Source organism: Patiria miniata, unplaced genomic scaffold, assembly GCF_015706575.1.
Source record: "Patiria miniata isolate m_02_andy unplaced genomic scaffold, ASM1570657v1 HiC_scaffold_7, whole genome shotgun sequence".
Classification (NCBI taxonomy): domain Eukaryota; kingdom Metazoa; phylum Echinodermata; class Asteroidea; order Valvatida; family Asterinidae; genus Patiria; species Patiria miniata.
Genome location: NW_024037074.1, coordinates 23,209,554 through 23,232,704, shown reverse-complemented (window position 1 = coordinate 23,232,704; position 23,151 = coordinate 23,209,554). Strand labels below are relative to the sequence as shown.

Here is a 23,151-nt window from a genome sequence, read left to right as displayed (position 1 = left end):
TGTGATCACTTCATAATGTTGTGCACTGCTGCCTATATCTGCACATGACTATGGGTCATGATGGTCATACTCCACAGGCTATTGTTTACCCTTAGAATTTTATAAAATAAATTAAGAGTCCATATGAACATGTAGATTCTAGCTATAGATTGCCTATGTAAGTATTCATTCCATTATCAGGAAAGTAATTCCGCAGATTGTGTTTTAGTACACCCCAGTGGTCATGGTGGTAAACTGTTTGCTTGTGAATGTAAGGATTATTTTCATGCTTGTCAATTTAAACACGTTAAATTATATTCATTGCTGCTTGAGAAATAATAAGTTGCAGCGCTGCACAAACAATGACATATTGTATTTTCTTTTCAATTTGTGATTTTAATTGGTACAAATGAAAGCAATGGATTCATTGGCTTAATATGCTCTTCATTTTAGCGGTAACCCTACAAAATGTCAATTATCATGATGCATAATTATGTCAATATCGTTTTTTGGAATCAACACTAGCTTTTTTGTGTTTTATATCAAATGAAACAATTTCCCACAGGGCCAAGAAAAAAATTCATGTCTCCTATTACATTGAAAAAGATGTTTTGGTTTTCTGCATCGTTTATAAATCTAGGCATCGCTGCAGGATGTGGCAAGACCACACTTTCGACCAACTTATTAAAATTTAAATAAATATTTAAAAAAGAAGAAGAACAGAACGATGTTTGCAAAAACTAGGGTGGGGAGCGCTACCATTTTCAAGTTTTTATTTTATTTGTAAAATGATTTTGGTTGGGCTTGGGGTTATAGGAAAGGCAGGTATTTTTGTCTTGGCCTAGTTGGAGAAAATTTTACACAAAGTACTTCTACGTGAAGAATTATTACATTTACTAAAAAGCGCAGTTGACGAAATGTAAAGTGTCCAATACATGTACGTACATTGTAACTGTTGTGGAATATTAACCAACTGTAAAAAAAATACTGAAGTATTATACGAATAAATTTATCTATTATATGACAGTATTTCCATGTGTGGTTTGTTTTTTTTGGGGGGGGGGGGTGGCAGGAAAAAGTCACCAGGACACAAATTGATAGACCTGTGTTTGCAATTGAAATGATTACTCATCAGCACATTTGGTTTGGTTTATTCTTTTTGTCATCAAAAGGCATTAACATTTCAATACTTACAGGTAATAAAAATAAATTCATCAGTTTCTTCAAAAATATGGTTCGCTTTAAGATTCTAATACAAAAAACAAAAAGAGCTAATTTTCAAATATTTGCCGTTCTATGTATCACTCCTAGATATGCAAGTCAGATAATCTAGCAGGAATAACTAACTGTCTATATAAATTTTTAGAAAAAGTCAGGAATATCTGAGAACAATAATGTATAATTTCAAAAATTTCATTATCTTCATTCATCAAATGAATGAGATCTAATTTCAAAGCTACAAGTTGACATACAAAAACACTGATTTTTTATATAGAAAATTACAAACACAGACTACAATAGCATTAATCTTCATATATTCCCTTTGCAATTACAGAATTTCAGAGTTTTTTCAAATCACAGAAATGGGCATAATTTGTGCAAAATTGTTGGCATAATTTGTGCATAATTTACTAGTTTTCTTCGTAAAAATGTCAGCCCACTATTATTACAACCATGCAAAAGTAGTACTAGGATATAGATTTTTTTAATTTGATAACAAAGGTATATGAAAAGCATTCAATTCTAATTGCAGCATAGCAGATTGATGAACAAAAAACAAAAACTTCATTTCCTCAACTAAAGAACACATATATGCAGAATGACTCATGCATTTCAAGATAAACAATGCAGTAAGACTCTATATTTATGACCAATTGCTTAAGACAAAGTATGCATCGAACAGCTCCAGTAAAATGCTTACAGTAAAGTATATAAGGCACAGATATTTTTGGAGCTTGCAAAGAAATGAAACAAAGGAGATATGGTAAGTACATGTGCACGCCAATGTCTAAAAAGCTGAACATTTTGCCATGTTTGCACTAGCCATTCATTTCACAGTCAATATGTACCCTTACAAAATAAGAAGAACTTCAGAAATTACAAAAATACTTTTGGCTCAAAAAACCCTTCCAGAAAAAAACAAGAAAAATAAATTTACAAAAGCAGAATTATCTTTCACCTCAAAAAGGGTGTGTCTTAAAAACCTCTTTCATATTCTGTCAGTCTGTCGAACAGACTTTAATGACTACAATCATAAAGGAAATACTTGTGTCATATTTCTCATCTTTTGTTCTTAAAAACTGTTCCAATTTTTTGTAAATTGTTTAGGTAAAGGAATGTAAGTTTGATACAATTTGTACATGATGTAAGTGCGGCATCTAAACTTCTGAAGTAATGTGGAGCACTGTGGTTTAGTGGTTAAGGTGTTCAACCCACGTGCCATGGTGCATGGGTTCGAAGCCCGATGGGGAACATGGTGCTTGTGTCCTAGGGCAAGACACTTTACTACAATTGCCTCTCTCCACCCAGGAGTATAAATGGGTGTGAGGGTAAAGCCCAGATTGTGCTGATCTCTGCTGCAGAAAAGTGGTCTAGTGGCCTGATGAACAGGGGTAATAACCGTGAAGCGCTTTGAGACCTAGCTTTGGAGGAAAGCGCTGTATTTTTGCACACATTAATGAAATGGACTGTATATTGAGCATAAGTACACACAAACCTTCATCTAAATATGTATGCTCGTATTTTTGTGGGATTAGCACCCCTTTAAAATCAAATTATTTTCTAACATTATATAAGCTATGGCGTGTATATGGGCTGCCAAATTTGTGACATCACACACAACTATTAGGCACAGATTTATTAAGTTTCATATTTTGTGTTAGAAGCCTCCAACTCAGAATTCCTACAGAAAAATATCTTCCTGTGCAGCACACAATGAAAACAAAATCTTATGATGAGCAATAATGTGCATATAGTTGCTCATTACTAAATGCAGGGAGAAAATAATGGAATATTCTAGCAGCACATGGGTACACATGTACCAGCTTTAATGACCTAACCATTCAAGCCTCCCTGAATAATTTATGCATGTTTTAATTATGAAGGCCAATATTATACAGTATTGTATAAGGCCAATATTATACAGTATACCTGGTTTTTTTTGTTTTAATTATGAAGGCCAATATTATACAGTATACTCAAGTACTTCCATTTAACGTGTGATAAAGGGAGTTGACATCTTTGGTACATGTGACAGAATTAAATATCAAATGGTATTAAGATTTATTGCCTTCAGTAGTAAAAATGCTCTACCAAACTTCGTTTTGCTAAAAATTCTACTTGAAAAATGTATTTGAAATTGTCCAAAAAAAAACAGAACAGAAAAATATCATAAACAAAACCCCAAAAGCAAACAAAACATACTACGAAGAACATGGTAAATGGATAACTTTTCTGTGTATACATATAAAAAACAAAATCCACATTTGTGAAAAATGAAATTAAGTAAATTTTTCTTCTCTGTTTTTTAAAATACAATTCAGTGGGATATACATGTAGCAACAGAAGTTGATATGCCTCCAGACATCAGTCCAGGATTTACCTTGAGAAACCAAGATGCATAATCTTCCTGTACAGGGCAGGGCCAGTCCACAATCCCCTACAGAACAAGGAAAAGTAGAATTGAGAGTTGGTGTTGTCAAAATAGATTGCATACACCACACAGGGTGTAACTTATGTCGACACAATACATACATTCATGTAACGCGCTAGCATGGTGATCGTGATTTTACAACCATATAATCCAAATGTAATGCCAAACTTCAGAATTCCCCATGTTTTCAGACTTTAATTGCTAACAATTTTAGAAAATTAACGTAAGACACTAAACTTTTGCGCAAATGTATCATGCAGAACAAGTTGGCTATTTTAAAGTACAATATTTCACCATTCACATAACGGACCCATTTCATTCTTCATCCACAAAGCAATGCGCAGCTCCCAAGACAAATTTGCTTGCCAGTCCACGCCATGCGGCATTTGGCCCACGCATGACACTACAGGTAGCTTTTTTCAAGAAAGCATGCATGTTCATAGGCTCTCTAGCTCAGCCATTTGTGGCAAATATATATGTGGACATGAACATAAGGATCTCTTCGTAAATGTAAGTAGACGATATTTGCCGCTGGTTTTGCGTATAGCACAGATTACATATTCATATTGTCGTCACACAAAATCGCAGATCTGGTTGGATAACACAAATACTCATTCATAAATTTGAGCTCCTGTTTCCATGGTGTTCTGGAACATGCGCATACATAGCTGCCAACATTTCAAAATCCCAATTAGTAATCAACCCGCGCGGTCATTTTCAACTTCTCGTTTTATCAAAAGCTTTACCAACATCGAGTACAAGTACATGGTTTACATGTTAACATACATGTGCATACCCTTCTTGTTGTGAATAATAATGTACTGTAGGCCAAAAGATAATTTAAAAAAAAAAAATTTAATTTTTTTTTTTTTTTTAAATTAATTTTGTTTTAATGTCTGTATTTGTTTGTTGAAGTCAAATAAATAATAACATCAATAACATGTGCGCATATTTTTTTGAGATGCATGCTATCGATGTTGAGTTTCGAGTTCGTATCATGTTTTTACACACAATGATCTATGGCCACCGTATGCAATAGAAATATCCTGCCAACATACCTTGCAAACGCATGCTGATTTATCTTTTCTGTCCGTTGTGACAAACTCAAACTCTATTACCAATTATTCCAACCATACTCTTATTAAATTCCATGATTAAAATCTCGCACTGATGGGTCTCATCCCGGCAATAAGCGACTAAATGTGCTCACGATCGTCACTGAAAAGTACTCACATACAGTACACACAACCACACATCCACGAGATGCACACAAATGACACACCATTGAAAAATACTTTTAGTCTGGTCCTCCAGTACTCCACTGCGCACATTGCATTGATGTCTATCAGGTGCTTGACTGCATTCTTATTAGACTTGTCACCAGTCCATCCATTATCGCGACATTTCGCCAGAAGTTTTCGGTCAAAAACGATACTTTACATTTTTTTTTTGTTAGGTAGAAAATCGGAAATTCGTAATGTTTTAGTGGCAAATCGTATTTTCGTAATTTAACAAACAATTCGTAATAATTACGAAAAAATCGTACTAGTTGGCAGCTATGCGCATAGCACGTGTACGCGATCAAGGCCACTCGGTACAAGTCTAACACGCTGACACGTAAATGAAGCACGTAACCCATTTTCTTATTTGCTCATGAGTGACGAACAAACAGTAGTGGCTGAAGAACGACATGTGGCCTTTTTTTTCTTCCCCCAGCCGGAAAACTGGCTTGACTAGTGTCATGTACATGTATGGCATTTATCCGCTTCGTTCACAAGTACCCCCTCACCGGCAAAGGAAGTGCAGTTGGGGGTGACCGACCGACGCCATCTTGCCTGACTGCAATTCATTTGCCGCGCAGCACGGCCACTGCCTGTACATAGTACAAATCCCCTGGTGTATGTGGTCACACACAAGGAACGCTGCGTGTCAACCAGCGCAATGTCCCGCCCATGGGATGGCGTTGCTAGGTAAAAGGGCGCCCTCTTTGTCGGCGCACGGAGCTCATAACCCCCTGGGGGCGCAAAAGCACCCTCTGCTTCACTCTGGGTGCTTTGCGCCCCTTGGGTGTTAAAGGGAAAATACAACATTTGCAAACATCAAAAAATAAAACTACCAAATCGTTTTGAAATACCTTGCTGGACTGTTAGTGAATGACAGTGTAAAGCATCCTGTAAAATCATGGCACCTGGTATACTGTCATTTTCAAGAAAAGTGGTTTATTTGTATCAATTTCCAACCCTGATCAGCCGATCAGCGTTGGAAACAACTGGCTTTTTGTTCAAATACTGGCCCCAATTGACCATCGCACTTGTTTGCAATCGATTACAAACCTATGAACGGGTACGAGCCAGCTAGACTGGTTCCCTGACCTTACAATTCCCCAATGTATGTAAACTGCTCTGTTTCTTCTTGTATGGAGTCGGGGAACCAGACTACAGGAAAATGATCGTTTTTCTTGGTTTTTATAGCATTTTCGAACCCAAACCTCAAAAAAGTCAGTGTAACTATATTTGCTATATATTTCCAACCCCCCAATTCCATCTTTTTCTGAAAATTACAGCAAAAGCAAATGATGTATATTCCCTTTAAAAACACCACACCCCACCAGTCAATGTTACACTCACTTCACAAAAGCATGCCAGTACATGGTTGGCATGAAGTCGGCCTTCATGTGGTACATGCTTCGCCTCTCTTTGCTTTGATCAAAGGGGAAGGTCTCCAGTGGCTCCAGGTTGTAGTCAAACTCGGCCAGGACACAGCTTCTACGTCCGGTGATCAGAGGACACGATGTGTAGCCATCGTACTGCGAGTCCAAAAAAGTATTGAAAATACCGTGATGAAAAATTGACCAATGGTTGATTCGAAGGATTTAATAAGTTTCATTTTGAACACAAAAAGTACAGTCCATGCTATTCAACTTTTTTTTTCTTCCTTTTTTCCATATTTTTTTTCAACCTTAAGCCTTTACTTTGGATTGCGTTTGCAAACAATCAGATTCACCTTGCAAGTAGACTGGTTGCCGATCCTTACATTATCGACTCTTGTAGATGACAGGAACCAGTTTTGTCTTGTGAATCAAAGTTTGCGAAGTAGTTATTCCAAAACTAAATGCGTGCAAAATTTTTAATTCAATGTTTTATTCAAAGGTGAATAACGCTAGAACAATATAAAAGCAATTTAAACAAGTGATTTAAATAAACCAGTATTCTTCAGAGTAAAACTGGAAACTAGCACTTACATGTACAGCACATATTTAAGTTTAATAAAAAGATGGATTGATGAAGGAGAGTATCAAATAATAATAAATTTTAGCCTCTTAACCATCCTCCCCCAAATATTTTTGCCCTTTATTATTTTTATTTTTTGTTACGTAATGGGAACTTCACCAGTGTCGGACGATCGTGATTCGTATTACATGACTAACAAAAGTGTCAGCTCCACAAGATGTTGTTGCTATGTAAATCTCTTAAAGTTTGCCCCTTTTTTTGTTTTACCAATTTCCCCTTTTTTATGTCTACCCCTACAATCAAAATGACCTTGCTACATGTCTGGTACTCTCATAATGTGACAAAACAAAGGGGGGGGGGGGGTGTTCAAACTCGTGCATGCCGTGGCCGCCCTCTGCCTGGAACTCAAGCAAAGAAACTTTGCGTATGTGCCTTTTCAGATGAAAATTACGTAGTAGTGCAAACCGTTGGTGCCTTTTTGAGGGATACATATACATGCAGTGCCATCTCCTGTGCTCAATAAGTCAATAAGGAAAACTTCAGATTGGCTAATGAACTCAGTGCATGAACAGTACACGTAGACGGCCCATTCTGACCACTTTTAGGAGCAACAGTGGGGAGGGAAACATCGCCTGTGCGTACTGGTTTGCAGGCATATGGCGTAAAGTACCCTCAATTAATTTTTCTCAGAATGTACAGCGCGAGAATCGGGCCTGTCGGCAATGTGTTCAAATGCCCCTCCCAATGGTCCTCCAAACTCTCCCTTTGTAAACTACCGAGGGGGTACTTTGTGCACGGAATCCACACCTCGACTTAAGCAGCTGTGCATTTCTCTGCTCTTTACTTTGTTCAACAAATGCTACATCTCACCTTTGCGACTGGGGTTAAGCCATTGACAACAGCATTTATTGTTTTCTTCAAAACACCACTTTGAGCAGCTGTCGAATGTAAAAATAAAAGTTATCAAAATACAAGGTATAAATGAAACTCCTGAAAGGCATAACTCTACTTTTTTTCTGCAAATCCTGTTCAACTTTGAGAATATTGCTTCAGTTTTGGTCATTACCATGACCAAGTAATACGATATCCAGTCGGGAAATCAATGGAGGAAAAAAGACTCCTAAAACAACCCCCATGAATACTATTAGTCTGTGTGCTCAGAAATCCATATGTCATTGTATAGACCAATCTGGGCACGCTATCAATTCTATCATGAAGGCCCTCTTCAATGGCAAAAGTGTTGTGGTAGCTTTAGTTCAGATAATCCGTCACACGGCAGTTGCTTTGCACAATAGCACACACAATGGTTTCCACATTAAAGGGGCCTCATGAGTGTACAAAGATCACATGCCAAGATTCGTCTAATAGTGACAACCGAATTGCATTCTTGTACATGTACATTTTACTTTAAACCAGGGTGACCAATTTAGCCGATTTTCGGCTAACTTTGACAGATTTGTTTGGTTAAAAAACGAGTCTGACAGAAAATTTGACAGAATTGATTTTTTAGCAGATTTCTGGCAGAATTCTGCAAAAATGGTTATTTGACAGAAAAACATAGTAAAGTTGAAAAAAGGGTACATTTGTTTAAAAAAAAAGCTTCAAACTCTTAAAACAAACCCTTGCATAATGGGACAGGTTGGTGCTGAGGTTCCAGCTAGTTTTCATTGTGACAAAACTGCATTTTGCCTGAAATTTACGCTATTTTGTAACATCTTTATGTGGCTAAAGATTGTTTATAATGTAATTTGAACCTTAATTAAGGCAATACTACAACATCTGCATGTGATTTATAGCGTTTATAGTGTATTTCGAGTAATTCGGGGGAATTTGCCTGCTGAGTATCAATTGGTACGTGCGCCATGACTGTTTTTTTTGTTGATTCATCCGCAATCTAGACATCGGGAAATTGTCCGTAAATGGACTCAAAAGATGTTTTACTCAGATTTTTTTTCTGAAAATTTATTGGCAAGTAATCCATCGACAAGGGAGCTTGCCTTTCTGAAATGTGTTGAAATTTACAAAGGCAGTTTCGGGTAATAAAAATGATAAAATGGAATCGGGAACCCGTAATCAGTAATCAGGCTATGTATAAACGGGTACCCGGGTACCCATCACGGCCTTAGTTTCGCCGTTTACTACCTGTATGTATACCACGCTGTGTCTGCTTTTTAGTTTGATGACATAACAGTCTGCCTAGAACGTACCTACATACATGACTAATATCAAACACAGCTGTCTTTTCGTGACAATATATAGTGGACTCTCAAAATCCTATACCACATAAGCCTTCTTTTAACAGTCTTACCAACTATTATCAATATAACAATATAATGATATAGCAGATGGTTCTTGTTACTGGGGCTGGTGCTTAATTAGAGAATTCTGGGCCAATGGTTCAATCGATTTAAAGGGAAAATACAACATTTGCAAACATCGAACAATAAAACTACCAAGTTGTTACGAAAAACCTTACTAGGATGTTGGTAAATGACAGTCTTAAGCATCCTGTAAAATTAGGGCACCTGGTGTTGTCATTTTCAAGAAAAATGGTACTTTTGTATTTTTTGGAAAACCGTTGGAAAAACCTTACTGTTTTTCAACTATACTGATCCAAATTTACCGGATTTTGTTTTCAGTCCAAATTTTGTTGCTATTGGTTGCATGTTCATGAACGGGTGCAGGCCAGCTAGACTGGTTCCCCTACCTTACAATTTTCTGGCATCTTTGATCCATTTCATCTTTAGTGGAGTCAGGGACCAGACTACTTGAACATTTTTGTTTTTCTTGGTTTTCCAGCATTTTCGAACACAAAACTTCAAACATGTCAGTGTAACAATATTTGATCTTTTATACTAACCCCCCAAATAGTTCATTTCTGAAAATTACAGCAAAAGCCAATAATGTACATTCCCTTTAAAGGGGCTTGCACATGTTATTTACCAATGTTTGAATGAGGGACTTGTGAAATATGAATTTTTTTTACCAGAGTTACGAAAAAATTATGAAAAAAAAAACGGACTGCAAAAAAGTGACCATTTTGAACGGAATTGACAGTGGATTCAGGTTGGTCTTACCTGCTGCAGCTGCGGTCTTTGAGGTGGGGAAGTCAGTGCAGTCACCGATACCAAACACGTTAGGGTACTTGGTGTGTTGTCCTGTTTCCTTGTTGACACTAAGAAACCCTGCTGGTCCAGCGAGGGGGCTGGCCTTCAGGATATCAGGTGGGCCCATGGGAGGAGGCACATGCAGCATTTCATACTTTTGTGGCAGAAACATAAGAAATAAGAATTTAGGTAAATTGGGGGCAGTACAATGTACATGAATTTGAAAAAAAGTCAGAGTTTTTGGGCCAACAATTGGTGGCAAATTGATACAAATTTCATTTTTCTTGAAAATTAACAGCAATTTCACAGGATGCTTGAGAGTATTATTCTTTTACAGTCAAGTAAGGTATTTCACAACAATTTGGTAGTTGTATATTACACAATTACCTGTAAAATGTACCTTGGCTTTTTAAATGAATGGTAACAAATTAGCCGTTTGCATCCTGCTACTTGTGAAATAAAATGTAATTGACTTGCAATGGACCTGTAACAGACTTCACCTACAACTCTGCTCCAAAGCTTAGAATCATAATGCTTAAAGGGAATATACATCATTTGCTTTTGCTGTAATTTTCAGAAATGGATGGAATTGGGGGGTTGGAAATATATAGCAAATACAGTTACACTGACTTTTCTGAGGTTTTGGGTTCGAAAATGCTATAAAAACCAAGAAAAACAATCATTTTCCTGTAGTCTGGTTCCCTGACTCCATATAAGAAGAAACAGAGCAGTTTACATACATTGGGGAATTGTAAGGTCAGGGAACCAGTCTAGCTGGCTTGTAAATGTTCATAGGTGTGTAATCGATTGCAAACAAGTGCGATGGTCAATTGGGGCCAGTAAATGAAAAAAAGTCAGTTTTTTCCAACGCTGGTCGGCCGACCAGCGTTGGAAATTGATACAAAAATACCACTTTTCTTGAAAATGACAGTATACCAGGTGCCATGATTTTACAGGATGCTTTACACTGTCATTCACTAACAGTCCAGCAAGGTATTTCAAAATGATTTGGTAGTTTTATTTTTTGATGTTTGCAAATGTTGTAATTTCCCTTTAAATGAAACACAGCAGAATAAAGTACTCACAGGCAAGGTAATCGTCTCGTTCGGTTCGGTGTCCAACTTAGCAAACACAGCTTCTTTGCTCTGCGGTTTGATCTCCACCAGATTATGTCGAAGGTTGACCTGGATGCCTCGCTTCTTGCAGATTTCCATCATGACAGCTGCGTACTTGGGAGCACTGAATATCGACGGCAGAGGCGAGCAGTACATGACGGTGGCCTTGTCACGCTTGTTGTTCTGCATGAAAAGTTGAATTACAGAAAGTACAGCGTGTGTCAATAAAAACGCAGGATTCAAAGCGATTTTTTTTCTGAGAAAATTATGCTACTGGTGTGCCTTATTTGATAAGGATTTGATTGTCCATAATGTCATCTTTGACAAGATTTTTGTTTGGTGGAATTTGGACTTTTGGTTCAAAAGTTATGACAAGTTTTGTGAAGCCCTTCTGAAGCGGGTTGGTCTGATTCAATGACCTTAACACAACGACCAGTTATGTACAATGCAGGTATGCATTGAAGACAATTAAACCAGAACAAAACTTTCTTTGAAACAACTGATGATAAGTATCACTTAAATTTAATAACTGGACTATCATTGTTTCAAAGCATCATGAATTATTGACTAAAAACATTGATTGTGGACTAAAGGATTATGTAAGCCTAATCCTGCCACACATGTCCTTCTTTGTAATCCACAAATACTTTCACCTGTACTGAATTCAAACCTTTCATTAGGTATGTGTGATTTCACAAATCAGACCAGCTTGGAATTTATAACCCTTCTTCAATGTACTCTATCTCTGGACAGGATTGTCCAAATGAGATGGGATAAAAAGCATAGTGAAGAGAAGGAAAGGTACTTTGAAAAGAGGGTTAACATTATGATGAATAGGGGTGGTTTATATTCTTAATATTTTTGTTTCTAATCCTGCGTTTTTATTGACACACACTGTATGTTTATTTACATTCCTGCATTTTAAGTTTGACAAGCACACTTCCTGCTTCATAAGTGTTGTGTATGGACTTGAACTAAGACTAGTGGACTATTAATGTAGTCAATGCGCATGCCTGCGCGCGTCCGTATGGAAAGTTCCAGTACTTTTCCTCTCTTGTTCAAGTGATAGTTTTGCGTGACAACATGTTTGATAACTTTCAGAAAGGGCCGAAAGTGGCCAAACATGTTGTCACTCAAAACTATCACTTGAACAAGAGAAGGAGAGCACAGGAACTTTCCATACAGACGCGCGCGCACGCATGCGCATTGACAAGTACATTAATATTAGATTAGTCTACTAGTGTGGCGGTTATCGGAAATTAAAGTTCTCTTGTGGTCAATTAAAGCTTAAAGGTTCCAAGTTTGATTTATTCGATTGATTTCAGTTGATTCACTTCTCTCTTGATTCAGATCATTCACGTAAAAACTGCAAAATAATAAACATAAAGGGATATAATAAGCACATACATCAAGTGCATCTACATGTACATGTAAAGTGGACATGTGGAATACATGTAATTAACATGTGGGATAATTGGACATGTTGCTCCCAAAAACATGTTATAATATAACCCCAAATAAATCCCAGGTTTATAATAAACAAGAAGAGGATTTATCATACTATAAAAACCCAGAGTTATACCCAGATCTAAATCCATTATTCACGAGGGGCATAAAACATAAATTACTACATGAAGTGCAGTGTACATGTGTCGTTGATAAATCGCTACACAAACACATTCATATAAACTGATTTATCGAGCGATTATTGATCCTAAAAAACATTACAAATAACATTATTCAATGACTCAAAATTACTTCACAATAATTCTATGAATTATAAAATATATAGTAATCAAGTTACCTCTGTCCCTAGGTCAGGTTTTGGGGGGAAGAAACTCAATTGTTTTGGAGTCAAATTCACTAGTGATTTACAAAATGTGATCGGGCGAGAAGAGTACGGCGCGTAGAACAGCGCCACCATGCGGCAACAATTTACAAGGCGCAACTGCCGTCACAACTAGTCTTAGATCAAGTCCATACACAACAATATCCACACATATTTTTAAAAAGCTACTAAACAACACTCCAGACAAATACCAGCAAGATATACACTTTACGAAGGTGCAACTACAAGTTCCCTAATCAACTTGTCCTCAAACAAACTTGCTCATACCTTGGAAACTTTTTGCAACAACAAACAAATAAATTCACACACACTGAAATAACTCTGACCTGCCGGAAGTATTCCTCCGTCAAATACATGATCTTCTGGGGAGCCCCAGCGCACTTGACCGGGGTGTTAGGGATAGTGAATATGGCGTTGCCACTCTTGAAATTCTGTAAGGCCTTGAACGTCTTGTCGACAGTGTTGTAGGAGTAGTTGCAGCAAACCATCGGATCATTCTCCAGCGCCTCTGGTAGACCTTTCAGCTGTGTAAAAGATGGCAGATTTTCTTTTGGATTAAACATTCGAATGAGTAAATGTCACATCTTTACAAGGGTGTCTGTCCATCTTTTGAGGCCTTCTCACACCATCTCACCTAAACGTGTTGAATTCTACACTAGTACGCCGTCAGCTTACTTAAAGGGAAAATACAACATTTGCAAACATCAAAAAATAAAACTACCAAATCATTTTGAAATACCTTGCTGGACTGTTAGTGAATGACAGTGTAAAGCATCCTGTAAAATCATGGCACCTGGTATACTGTCATTTTCAAGAAAAGTGGTATTTTGTATCAATTTCCAACGCTGATCGGCCGATCAGCGTTGGAAAAAACTGGCTTTTTTTCAAATACTGGCCCCCATTGGCCATCGCACTTGTTTGCAATCGATTACACACCTATGAACGGGTACAAGCCAGCTAGACTGGTTCCCTGACCTTACAATTCCCCAATACATGTATATGTAAACTGCTCTGTTTCTTCCTAAGTGGAGCCAGGGAACCAGACTACAGGAAAATGATTTTGTTTTTTTGTTTTTGTAGCATTTTCGAACCCAAAACCTCAAAAAGACAGTGTAACTATATTTGCTATATATTTCCAACCCCCCAATTCCATCCATTTCTGAAAATTACAGCAAAAGCAAATAATGTATATTCCCTTTAAGTCTTATCGAACGCGGGTAGGCAAGCTAGGCAAACCGTTCATCACACTAAAATGTATAGGCCCTATAAAAGCATAACATTTCAGCAACTTCTGGGCGCAACTGACAGCCTAGTTTTTGCTAGACATGTACATGAATGTATGTCTACACTACATGCTTATTATGGCTTTTACATCATGCCAAATTGATTATCGCACAAGGGTGTCATCAATGTGCCTCTAACTGCAGGTTAAATGTACACTGTATGTTAGGGGTGCTCTTCCAAAACAGGGAAACGGAAAGCAAGTTGCCTGTGATGCCTGCAATACCGGGCCTTTCACTGTCGTGGCGTAATTGGGATCCAATTTGCTGGGAGGCACTTAGGGGCCTCATTGTTTGAAGGGGCACTCTAGTGTGAACTGTTAGGCCCAAACTATACCATCAGTCCCAACTTAAGATGGGACCGTCCCAATTACAGTGTTCTAGTTGGACTGGCCCTACTGGACACCGCAACGCCATGCTCACAAGGAGCACGTAATAGGGAACATATTTACAATGTACGAACCATGCCATGCTTACAACGTACACGTTGCTGCAATGGCTGGAGAAACATGTAGTTACTTATTTAGTGGTCAAAACGCGCTCTCTTGTGATGGTGCACGAGCCCATACCTACCACTTTATCTGTTGATGTCAGTATGGTTTGGGGTGCTACAGGGACTAATGGCTTAAAGGCCATTTCTGGATTGGCCAGATCAGGGCAATGGACATTGAAGATCCAGTTTACCTTATCAAAGTTTAACTGCAGCCCCATGGCGACCACTAGGTAGTCATACTGCACCACTTTGCCCCCTGACGTCTTGACGCTGTTATTTTCAGGGTCAAACTCGACAGCCTTTTCCTTGATCCAGTCGCAGGCTTTGGGCATGACGTCCTTCGTCAGGCCGCGGGACTGCTCCTTTTTCTTGATTCCGCCGCCCACTAGTGTCCACATTGGCTGGTAAAAATGTTCCTGAAGTACAGGGACAAATCAACAAATTCTGTTGAGCAGGAATGAATCACACTCACCACAATCGATCAGAAAGGCGACTTATTGCATGCAGAGATTTATTGGGAATAGAGACTATATAGCTTGCCTAGCTGACCCAAAAGTCTCACTATATGTCATCCTGTACACTCAATGTTGACTCGGGGAGTCAGTCAGTGACTCAGTCAGTGACCCTGTCAGCATGGGCGTCGCGAGGGGGGGGTGGGAATGGGCGCTTCCCCATCCCCCTGGAAAAGCAACAAAAAAAAACAATTACAGAAAAAGAGTTGCAAAGTCATAGTGCTGTTAATTTAATGGGTTGGGGAAAGGGGGGCAAATGTCCCCGCCCACCCTCAAAAAATGACAAATCGACAATATGCTGGAAAAGAACAGGGAATTCGGGGGGAAAATGTGCTTTACCCCTCACTAGAACAAATCCTGGCGAAGCCCATGTCAGTCAGTGACTCAGTCAGTGGGTCCATCAGTGACTCGGGGAGTGACTCAGTCAGTGACTCAGTCAGGGGCTAAGTCAGTGACTCAGTCAGTGGCTCAGTCAGTGGCTCAGTCAGTGGCTCAGTCTGTGGCTCAGTCAGTGGCTCAGTCTGTGGCTCAGTCAGTGGCTCGGGGAGTGACCCAGTCAGTGGCTCAGTCAGTGGCTCAGTCAGAGACTCAGTCAGTGACTCGGGGAGTGACTCAGTCAGTGAGTGACTCAGTCAGTGGCTCGGGGAGTGACTCAGTCAGAGACTCAGTCAGAGACTCAGTCAGTGACCCAGTCAGTGACTCAGTCAGAGACTCGGGGAGAGACTCAGTCAGAGACTCAGTCAGAGACTCAGTCAGAGACTCAGTCAAAGACTCAGAGAGAGGACAATATAGGCTGGCCCTTCAGGTTCAGCAAAAAATGGTACTTTGAAGTCATACGATCCATGCAAGCCTATACCTTAAGCTAGAAACTGGCATATTTGAGACAAACTTTAGTTTGTCTCTATCTTGGTGGCAGGTTGTACAGTGAAACACTTTGTTTGCTGGCGATAAATTGTATGGATTTGAACTGCCCAAAGCAATTGATTCAAGACTTGCATGGAAAATGACAGTCTGCGCCCCATAATACTTTGTGTTCCCTTATAAAAGGTATAAGCTTTCATGATCCAAGCCTATATCTTAAGCTAGAAAATGGCATATTTGAGATGAACTTTAGTTAGTCTCTATCTTGGTGGCAGGTTGTACAGTGAAACACTTTTGCTGGCGATAAATTGTATGGATCTGAACTGCTCAAAGCGATCGATTCAAGATGTGTATGGAAAATGACAGTCAACGACCCATAATACTTTGTGTTCCCTTGTAAAAGGGAAAGCTTTCACCAGCTTGGAAAGGAATGGATGTCTCGCCTCACCTCGCTTGGTTCAATGACTGCAACTTGTCCCTTGCCGTGTTTACGAGACAGACTACTGGCCATGGCCAGACCACCCGACCCACCGCCAACCACCACAAACTTGTACATGCTGGGTGATGGTGCGCTGGTGGCTGTAGATGCAAGTCTTCCATGACGACTTGAAGTTGAGGGAGCAACATGACGTGATAGTATCCATGGCAACACCTTGAATGGCTTCAGCTGACGAGCCATGGTCACTGATTCCAGGAAGGCCATTTGTTAATTCTGCAAAATGAAATTCTATAGCTGTCAAATGCAAACCCGACATTCATATTGAGTGAAATGTACACACTTGATGCCACTTCCACGGGGCTGCATCATAAGTCCGACGCCTCATAGGTCCGACGCTTCATAAGTCCGAAATTTCGGACTTATGAGGCGTCGGACTTATGAGGCATAAAATTTATTAATTCCGCCTCATAGGTCCGACGTCTCATAAGTCCGACGCCTCATAATTCAGACAACGGAAAAACAAAGCGTTTAATTTGTCGGACCTATGAGGCGTCGAAGCTATGAGGCGTCGGACCTATGAGGCGTCGGACCTATGAGGCGTCGGACCTATGGGCCTTTATTTGGTTCGGGGATGCGACTTTGTCGGACTAATGAGGCGTCGGACCTATGAGGCGTCGGACTTATGAGCGGACCCCGCTTCTACGATTGTGTAAAAAGTCTATGGAGAGTCATGAACATTTTCCAAGTATTTCGTCACAAAATTTAAAATATTTCTTAGTCCCAGATTCACGTCTATCATCATTTTTGCAAGAATGACCTTCATTGAGATGATATATGAAGAAAAGAGTGGGGTCAGGTTGCAACATTAGAAATGTCCGTTAGTAGTTCGTTTTTTATTCGGCGAAGTGTGTGGAAGCGTTGGCACGATGCACATGCGACATCACGTACCTGCAATCGGCTCAGTGAGAAAGTGTCTCAGACCCCGAATTCAGACCGAATTCAAAACATGATTCCGCAACTTTTGATTTGAAATCGAGATCCTAGATACGGTTTTTTCTAGGAATATACAGCTGAAGCTGAGCTGAAACTTGCTCAGGTTAGTTGTTCAGCACCCTTCTTCAGATTTTGAGCAAGCAGTGCTTCAAACAAACAAAGACAAGATAAGTTTGCGGTAGCACCATGTGAATAAATCTGTGAGTAGGCTTATGTGTGATTCTGAAAGAGATTTATTCACATGGTGCTACCGCAAACTTATCTTGTCTTAGTATCTTTCCACCATGCAAACCTTCAAATCTCATCAAACAAACAAAATGCACAAATTACGAACTGTACCTTTTAATTACTCCTAGACTCCTAGAACTATGAGGCTCCACGTACATAGTTCTAGGAGTACCTTTTAATAGTTACAGCTGGGTACGGTATTCCAAGTTCCTTGAACTTAAAGGGAATATACATCATTTGCTTTTGCTGTAATTTTCAGAAATGGATGGAATTGGGGGTTTGGAAATATAAAGCAAATATAGCTACACTGAATTTTTGGAGGTTTTGGGTTCGAAAATGCTATAAAAACCAAGAAAAACGATCATTTTCCTGTAGTCTGGTTCCCTGACTCCATATAAGAAGAAACAGAGCAGTTTACATACATTGGGGAATTGTAAGGTCAGGGAGCCAGTCTAGCTGGCTCGTACCCGTTCATAGGTTTGTAATCGATTGCAAACAAGTGCAATGGTAAATTGGGGCCAGTATTTGAAAAAAAAGCCAGTTGTTTCCAACGCTGATCGGCCGATCAGCGTTGGAAATTGATACAAAAATAACACTTTTCTTGAAAATGACAGTATACCAGGTGCCATAATTTTACAGGATGCTTTAGACTGTCATTTACCAACATCCTATTAAGGTATTTCGCAAAAACTTGGTAGTTTTATTTTTCGATGTTTGCAAATGTTGTATATTCCCTTTAAGTTGCTCTCTCTACGCTATTTTTGAGATTCACCCGAAAAATAAATGTGATTGTTTAACACCGGAGGGGTTCATGTACAGTCATAATAGTTCGCCTCTGGTGCTTATAGTACAGGCATTATGTTAAAAATTAAGGGGTAACCTCAAACAAATTGCAACAGAAACCATTTAAAAAGGTTATTACTCAGAAAAATCTCCTCTATAACATATTAAAAGTCTTAAGAAATCCGAGTGGTGGAAAGTAGTTTTCTAATGTGTTTCTTAACTACACCCAGTACCACTTTTTTTGCTACTTTATAATGGAATATTTAGTGATGCTGCAACAATATATTTAATACTAAGCACAGAGAGTTATCTTAATTTATTATTGAGATGCCCGTTGACTTCAGAAAAGATCTGTAGATGATTTATATTCATTTATTATGCTGTAATATATATACTATCTGCAATATGATATATATATGAATCTATATATAACATATAGGTTCAGTCTATTCTGCTTCCATTGGTTTCACGCACACGCACACTGCGTGGCGATCATCAGGCGAATTTACTCATTATTCTAGACCTTGGTAAGTTTCAATATCCCTATGTTTCCCAAATTTGCGATATGCCGATAATAATTTGCATAAATGCCATTTATTAATTTGCATAGATTAAAGTTAAAATTATGGCTGTCATGTGTGGACATGTCACAATAACATTTTCCCTGATAATCCAAGTCCAGTCATGTTCATACATTAATTTCACACCATGGTGCATTGCTATAAGGTTCCTTAAAAAAGGAAAGAAATCCAAGTGGTGGAAATATGCCTAATTTGCATAAATTCAAAATGGCCACTTATTACATGATTTTTTATTTGGCCATAACTCTTGTCCTGCATTGCTTTTTGGAGTACTTTGAACAACAATTTGTCCTTTGACATTGATTTCATCATCATTCCAGTCCGAGGTACCTTATGAGATCCTATGTTTCCTATGGGGTATAATATTTTTTTGTTAAGGTTTCTAGCTCTTGTCAAAGTTGGTATAAGTGTTGGAAAATGTGATATCCCTGTGTCGCAGAGCGAACCCTTGTGCCGCTCTACTCGGACCAAAAATCAAGGAATAACTCAAGAGAACAGAGGATTCAACACAGGAGTTACAAATCACAAAAATCATATTATATATACGAGAAAGAAATAAACCAAAAAATCGCAAACCTCAATCCGAAAATACGTGGAATTGGTATGCATCAAAGGAAAAAGGAATTGCGATTTGCATAATTCACCTAGCACCCACCTCCGAAGTTACATAACACTTTACGGCCGTAAAAAAAATAGTGATTGATGAATTAACTCAATTTTAACACTTTTCAGGGACAAAAAAATCCCTACTTTAAATCCACTAGTACACTGCATAGGGATATCACATTTTGCAACGCGTATTCCAACTTTGAGATGAGCCAAAAACCGAACAAAAAATATCTTTCCCAATTTTTTGATATTTTGTAGCGAACATCTTGGGGTTTAATTTTCATCCAAGTTTGTCTCAATGTCGGGTGATCCACTAGGTCAAATTCAAGGTCAAATTAAAGGTCAAATGTCATTTTACTTAAAATAACCCCGACATGAAAAAAAGCAATGGTAAATTTGGATTTCTCATGATGTAACCTTTCAAAAGAAATTAAGATGAACACATTTGACTCACAGATTATAGAAATATGGTCATTTAAAAATGGCAGCAATGTCCATTTTGACCAAAATTGCCTGGGCGGTAGCGCGAAAACTGTTTGTCCGATGGTGCTAAAACTTAAAATTTCGGCTTTTTAGCCGAAATTACCTCATAAACTAAATATGATCCAATTTGAAGAGGTTGGGGTTTCAAATTTAAAAGTTTTGGGGGGTGATTTCACACTGAATGACCCCAATGTCAAATGACAAAATGTTGTTTAAAGTACCCCGAAAAGCAACTTAGGACAAGAGTTATTACTAGATAGCATATTATGTCATATTTTTGGCCACTGCATTTTTCTTTGCTAAAGAAGGAATTTTTCTCATAATTATTTGGATAGACTTTACCTTCCTAAGCTGGTAACATTTTTTTTCTATCTACCATGTGGCGGTCATCTTGGAATTCAAAATGGCCGCCATTTCGGGCCTAATTTGTATCTAACTTCGGACCTGATTGTCATATGAAGTTCAGTTTGGTGGCAAACCCCATGTTTTTGATACCAATGAACCCACGAAAATCATTGTTGATGGGGTATACTCCCAGTGGAGTACCCCATCAACAATGATTAACTTGGGTTCCTTGGTATCAAGAACTTATGCAGTTTGCCACCAAAATGGACTTCATACGACATTCAGGTGCCATCTTATTATTTAAATGAAATCAAAGATGGCCGCTATTTTTGAATATCCAATATGGCTGCCATCCAATTGGGATGCCTAAATGTGCTAATTGGATTCCTTGGTATCAAATTTATGGGCTTTGCCACCACCAATAGTGACTTCATACGACATTGAAGTCCAAATTTATTATGCAAATAGTTCAGAATGGCGGCAATTATGACATCAAAGATGGCTGCCATCAACTGTAAGTACCCCGTCCACAGTGATTTACTTGAATTCATTCAAATACATGGACTTCATAGGACATTCAGGTGCAATGTTATTATAAATAAGATCCAAGATGGCGGCTATTTTGAAAAAAAATCCAAGATGGCTGCCATCCATCTGGGATAGATCATCAGCAATGGGTCATTAAGATTACTTGGTATCAAATGTATGGGGTTTGCCACCGAAATTGACTTCGTACGCCATTCGAGTCCAAATTTATTATGCAAATAAGCCGAAAATGGCGGTCATATATTTGAAATATCCAAGATGGCTGCCATCCATTTGGAGTACACCATAAACAATAATGTACTCAGGTTCCTTGGTATCAAAAACATGGGGTTTGCCATCAAAATAAACTTCATGTGACAATCAAGTCCGAAGTTATGATACAAATTAGGCTCGAAATGGCGGCCATTTTGAAATCCAAGATGGCCGCCACACAGTAGCTGGGAAAACATGTCTTCAATGCATTTCCGGCTTAGGGAGGTAAACTCTTTCCAAATATGGCAAAAATTACTTCTTAAACAAACAAAAAAAGCAAAAGTACATAACGGCCTATATACTATTATGGCCGCGCCAAATCATATGAAAATCATGTAATTAGCGGCCTTTTGAATTTATGCAAATTAGGCATATTTCCACCACTTGGATTTTTCACAACTTTTTTAGGGACCTTATAGCAATGCACTGTGGTGTGAAATTTGACTTGGATTATCAGGGAACACTCAATTGGTAGATGTCCACACATGGCATCCATTATTTTAACTTTAAATATGCAAATTGATATACGGCATTTATGCAAATTATACGGCATTTGAAAAATTTCGGAAACATATGGATCTTGGAATTTACCTAGGACTTAAATAATGAGTAAATCAATGTAAAAGGACTAAAACTGTTGTTTGAAGTACCTCTAAAATCCACCTAGTATGAGCAATATGACCAAATCAATGCGAAAGTCCTAACATATGCGTTAATTTTGGATTTATGCAAATTAGGCAAATTTCCACCACCTCGATTTTTTAAGACTTTTAGTATGTCATTTTAGGGACCTTATAGAAATGCACTGTGGTGAAAAAAATTCTGTTGCAATTTGTTTGAGGTCAAACCTTATATTGCCTGTACTATTAGGCCTTAGCCACCCATCGAGTGCTTAACTCCATGACCATATCCCACATCACATTCACACTGTCACAGCAGTCAATAATAATAATTGTTAAGTAGCTTATTAATCAGATTGTTATTTTAAGTATTAAATCACCAACCTATTCGAGGTCAATGAGAGAGAGAAACTATAAAATAGTTTGTGCATGAGAGATTTCATGGACTTACACGATGCAGGCTAATTCTAGACGCGGTTGGTGGAGCAAAGATCTTCGTACACTAGACTAGACTATCCGCAGTTGAATGTTCTGCAGCATATGCCTATGTTCAGACGTCGCTACCTGCAGTTGAATGGATTTCGTTATCGATTACAAACCTGAGTTGCGATCAAGGTCCAACTTTCATGTCTGTCAGCACCATGATGTGAATGTGACTGATGGGTCAAATATGTTACACCAAAATAAATAGATGGTCAGACATCCAATCCAATGACACAGCGTAAAATGCCGAGTTCAACTACCGTTCACTATGCACTCAGCCAGGCGGCACTTTTTTCGGGGCCAAGTACGTAAGGAGCCCCTAAATACGGAGCCCCTAAAGGGACAGGCATGATGATGGTTTTTTTTTTTCATTTCGTTCACTCGAAATATCGAAATATTATTTCGTTCCCTCGAAATATTATTTCATTCCCTCGACAGATTATTTGTTACCTCGAAATTATTTCGTTCCCTCGAAATATATTTCGATTCCTCAAAATAATAGTTTGTTCCCTCGAAATCATTTCGTCCTTGAAATATTATTTCATTCCCCCGAAATCTTATTTTGTTCCCTCGAAATCTTTTTCGTTCCCTCGAAATATTTTATTTCGTTCCCTCGAAACATTTTATTTTGTTCCCTCAAAATGTTATTTTGTTCCCTCAAAATAATTATTTCGTTCCCTCGTAATTATCATTTCGTTCCCTCGAAATTAT

General features: G+C 38.5%; 1 protein-coding gene across 1 annotated transcript; it reads right to left on the bottom strand.

Annotated features, from left to right (window-relative positions):
* Window positions 1-1,100: 1,100 nt before the first annotated feature.
* Window positions 1,101-22,708, bottom strand: LOC119744749 (sulfide:quinone oxidoreductase, mitochondrial-like). The gene is made up of 9 exons (XM_038220850.1): window positions 22,409-22,708; window positions 16,527-16,790; window positions 14,897-15,121; window positions 13,259-13,456; window positions 11,054-11,266; window positions 9,939-10,122; window positions 7,732-7,799; window positions 6,259-6,437; window positions 1,101-3,637 (listed from the first exon to the last, which is right to left on the bottom strand). The coding sequence occupies exons 2-9, from the start codon at window positions 16,779-16,781 to the stop codon at window positions 3,577-3,579; spliced, it is 1,383 nt and encodes a 460-aa protein (XP_038076778.1). The 5' UTR covers window positions 16,782-16,790; window positions 22,409-22,708; the 3' UTR covers window positions 1,101-3,576.
* Between the last annotated feature and the right edge of the window lie 443 nt (window positions 22,709-23,151).

Excerpts from the sequence above, each read along its gene's own strand:
- LOC119744749 (XM_038220850.1), bottom strand. The coding sequence starts at position 16,781 with ATGGCCTTCCTGGAATCAGTGACCATGGCTCGTCAGCTGAAGCCATTC. Across the intron at positions 11,267-13,258 it reads CGGAGGAATACTTCCGGCAG|AACAACAAGCGTGACAAGGC; the intron begins GTCAGAGTTATT and ends CTTTTCATGCAG. Across the intron at positions 7,800-9,938 it reads AAAGACCGCAGCTGCAGCAG|CTGCTCAAAGTGGTGTTTTG; the intron begins GTAAGACCAACC and ends TACATTCGACAG.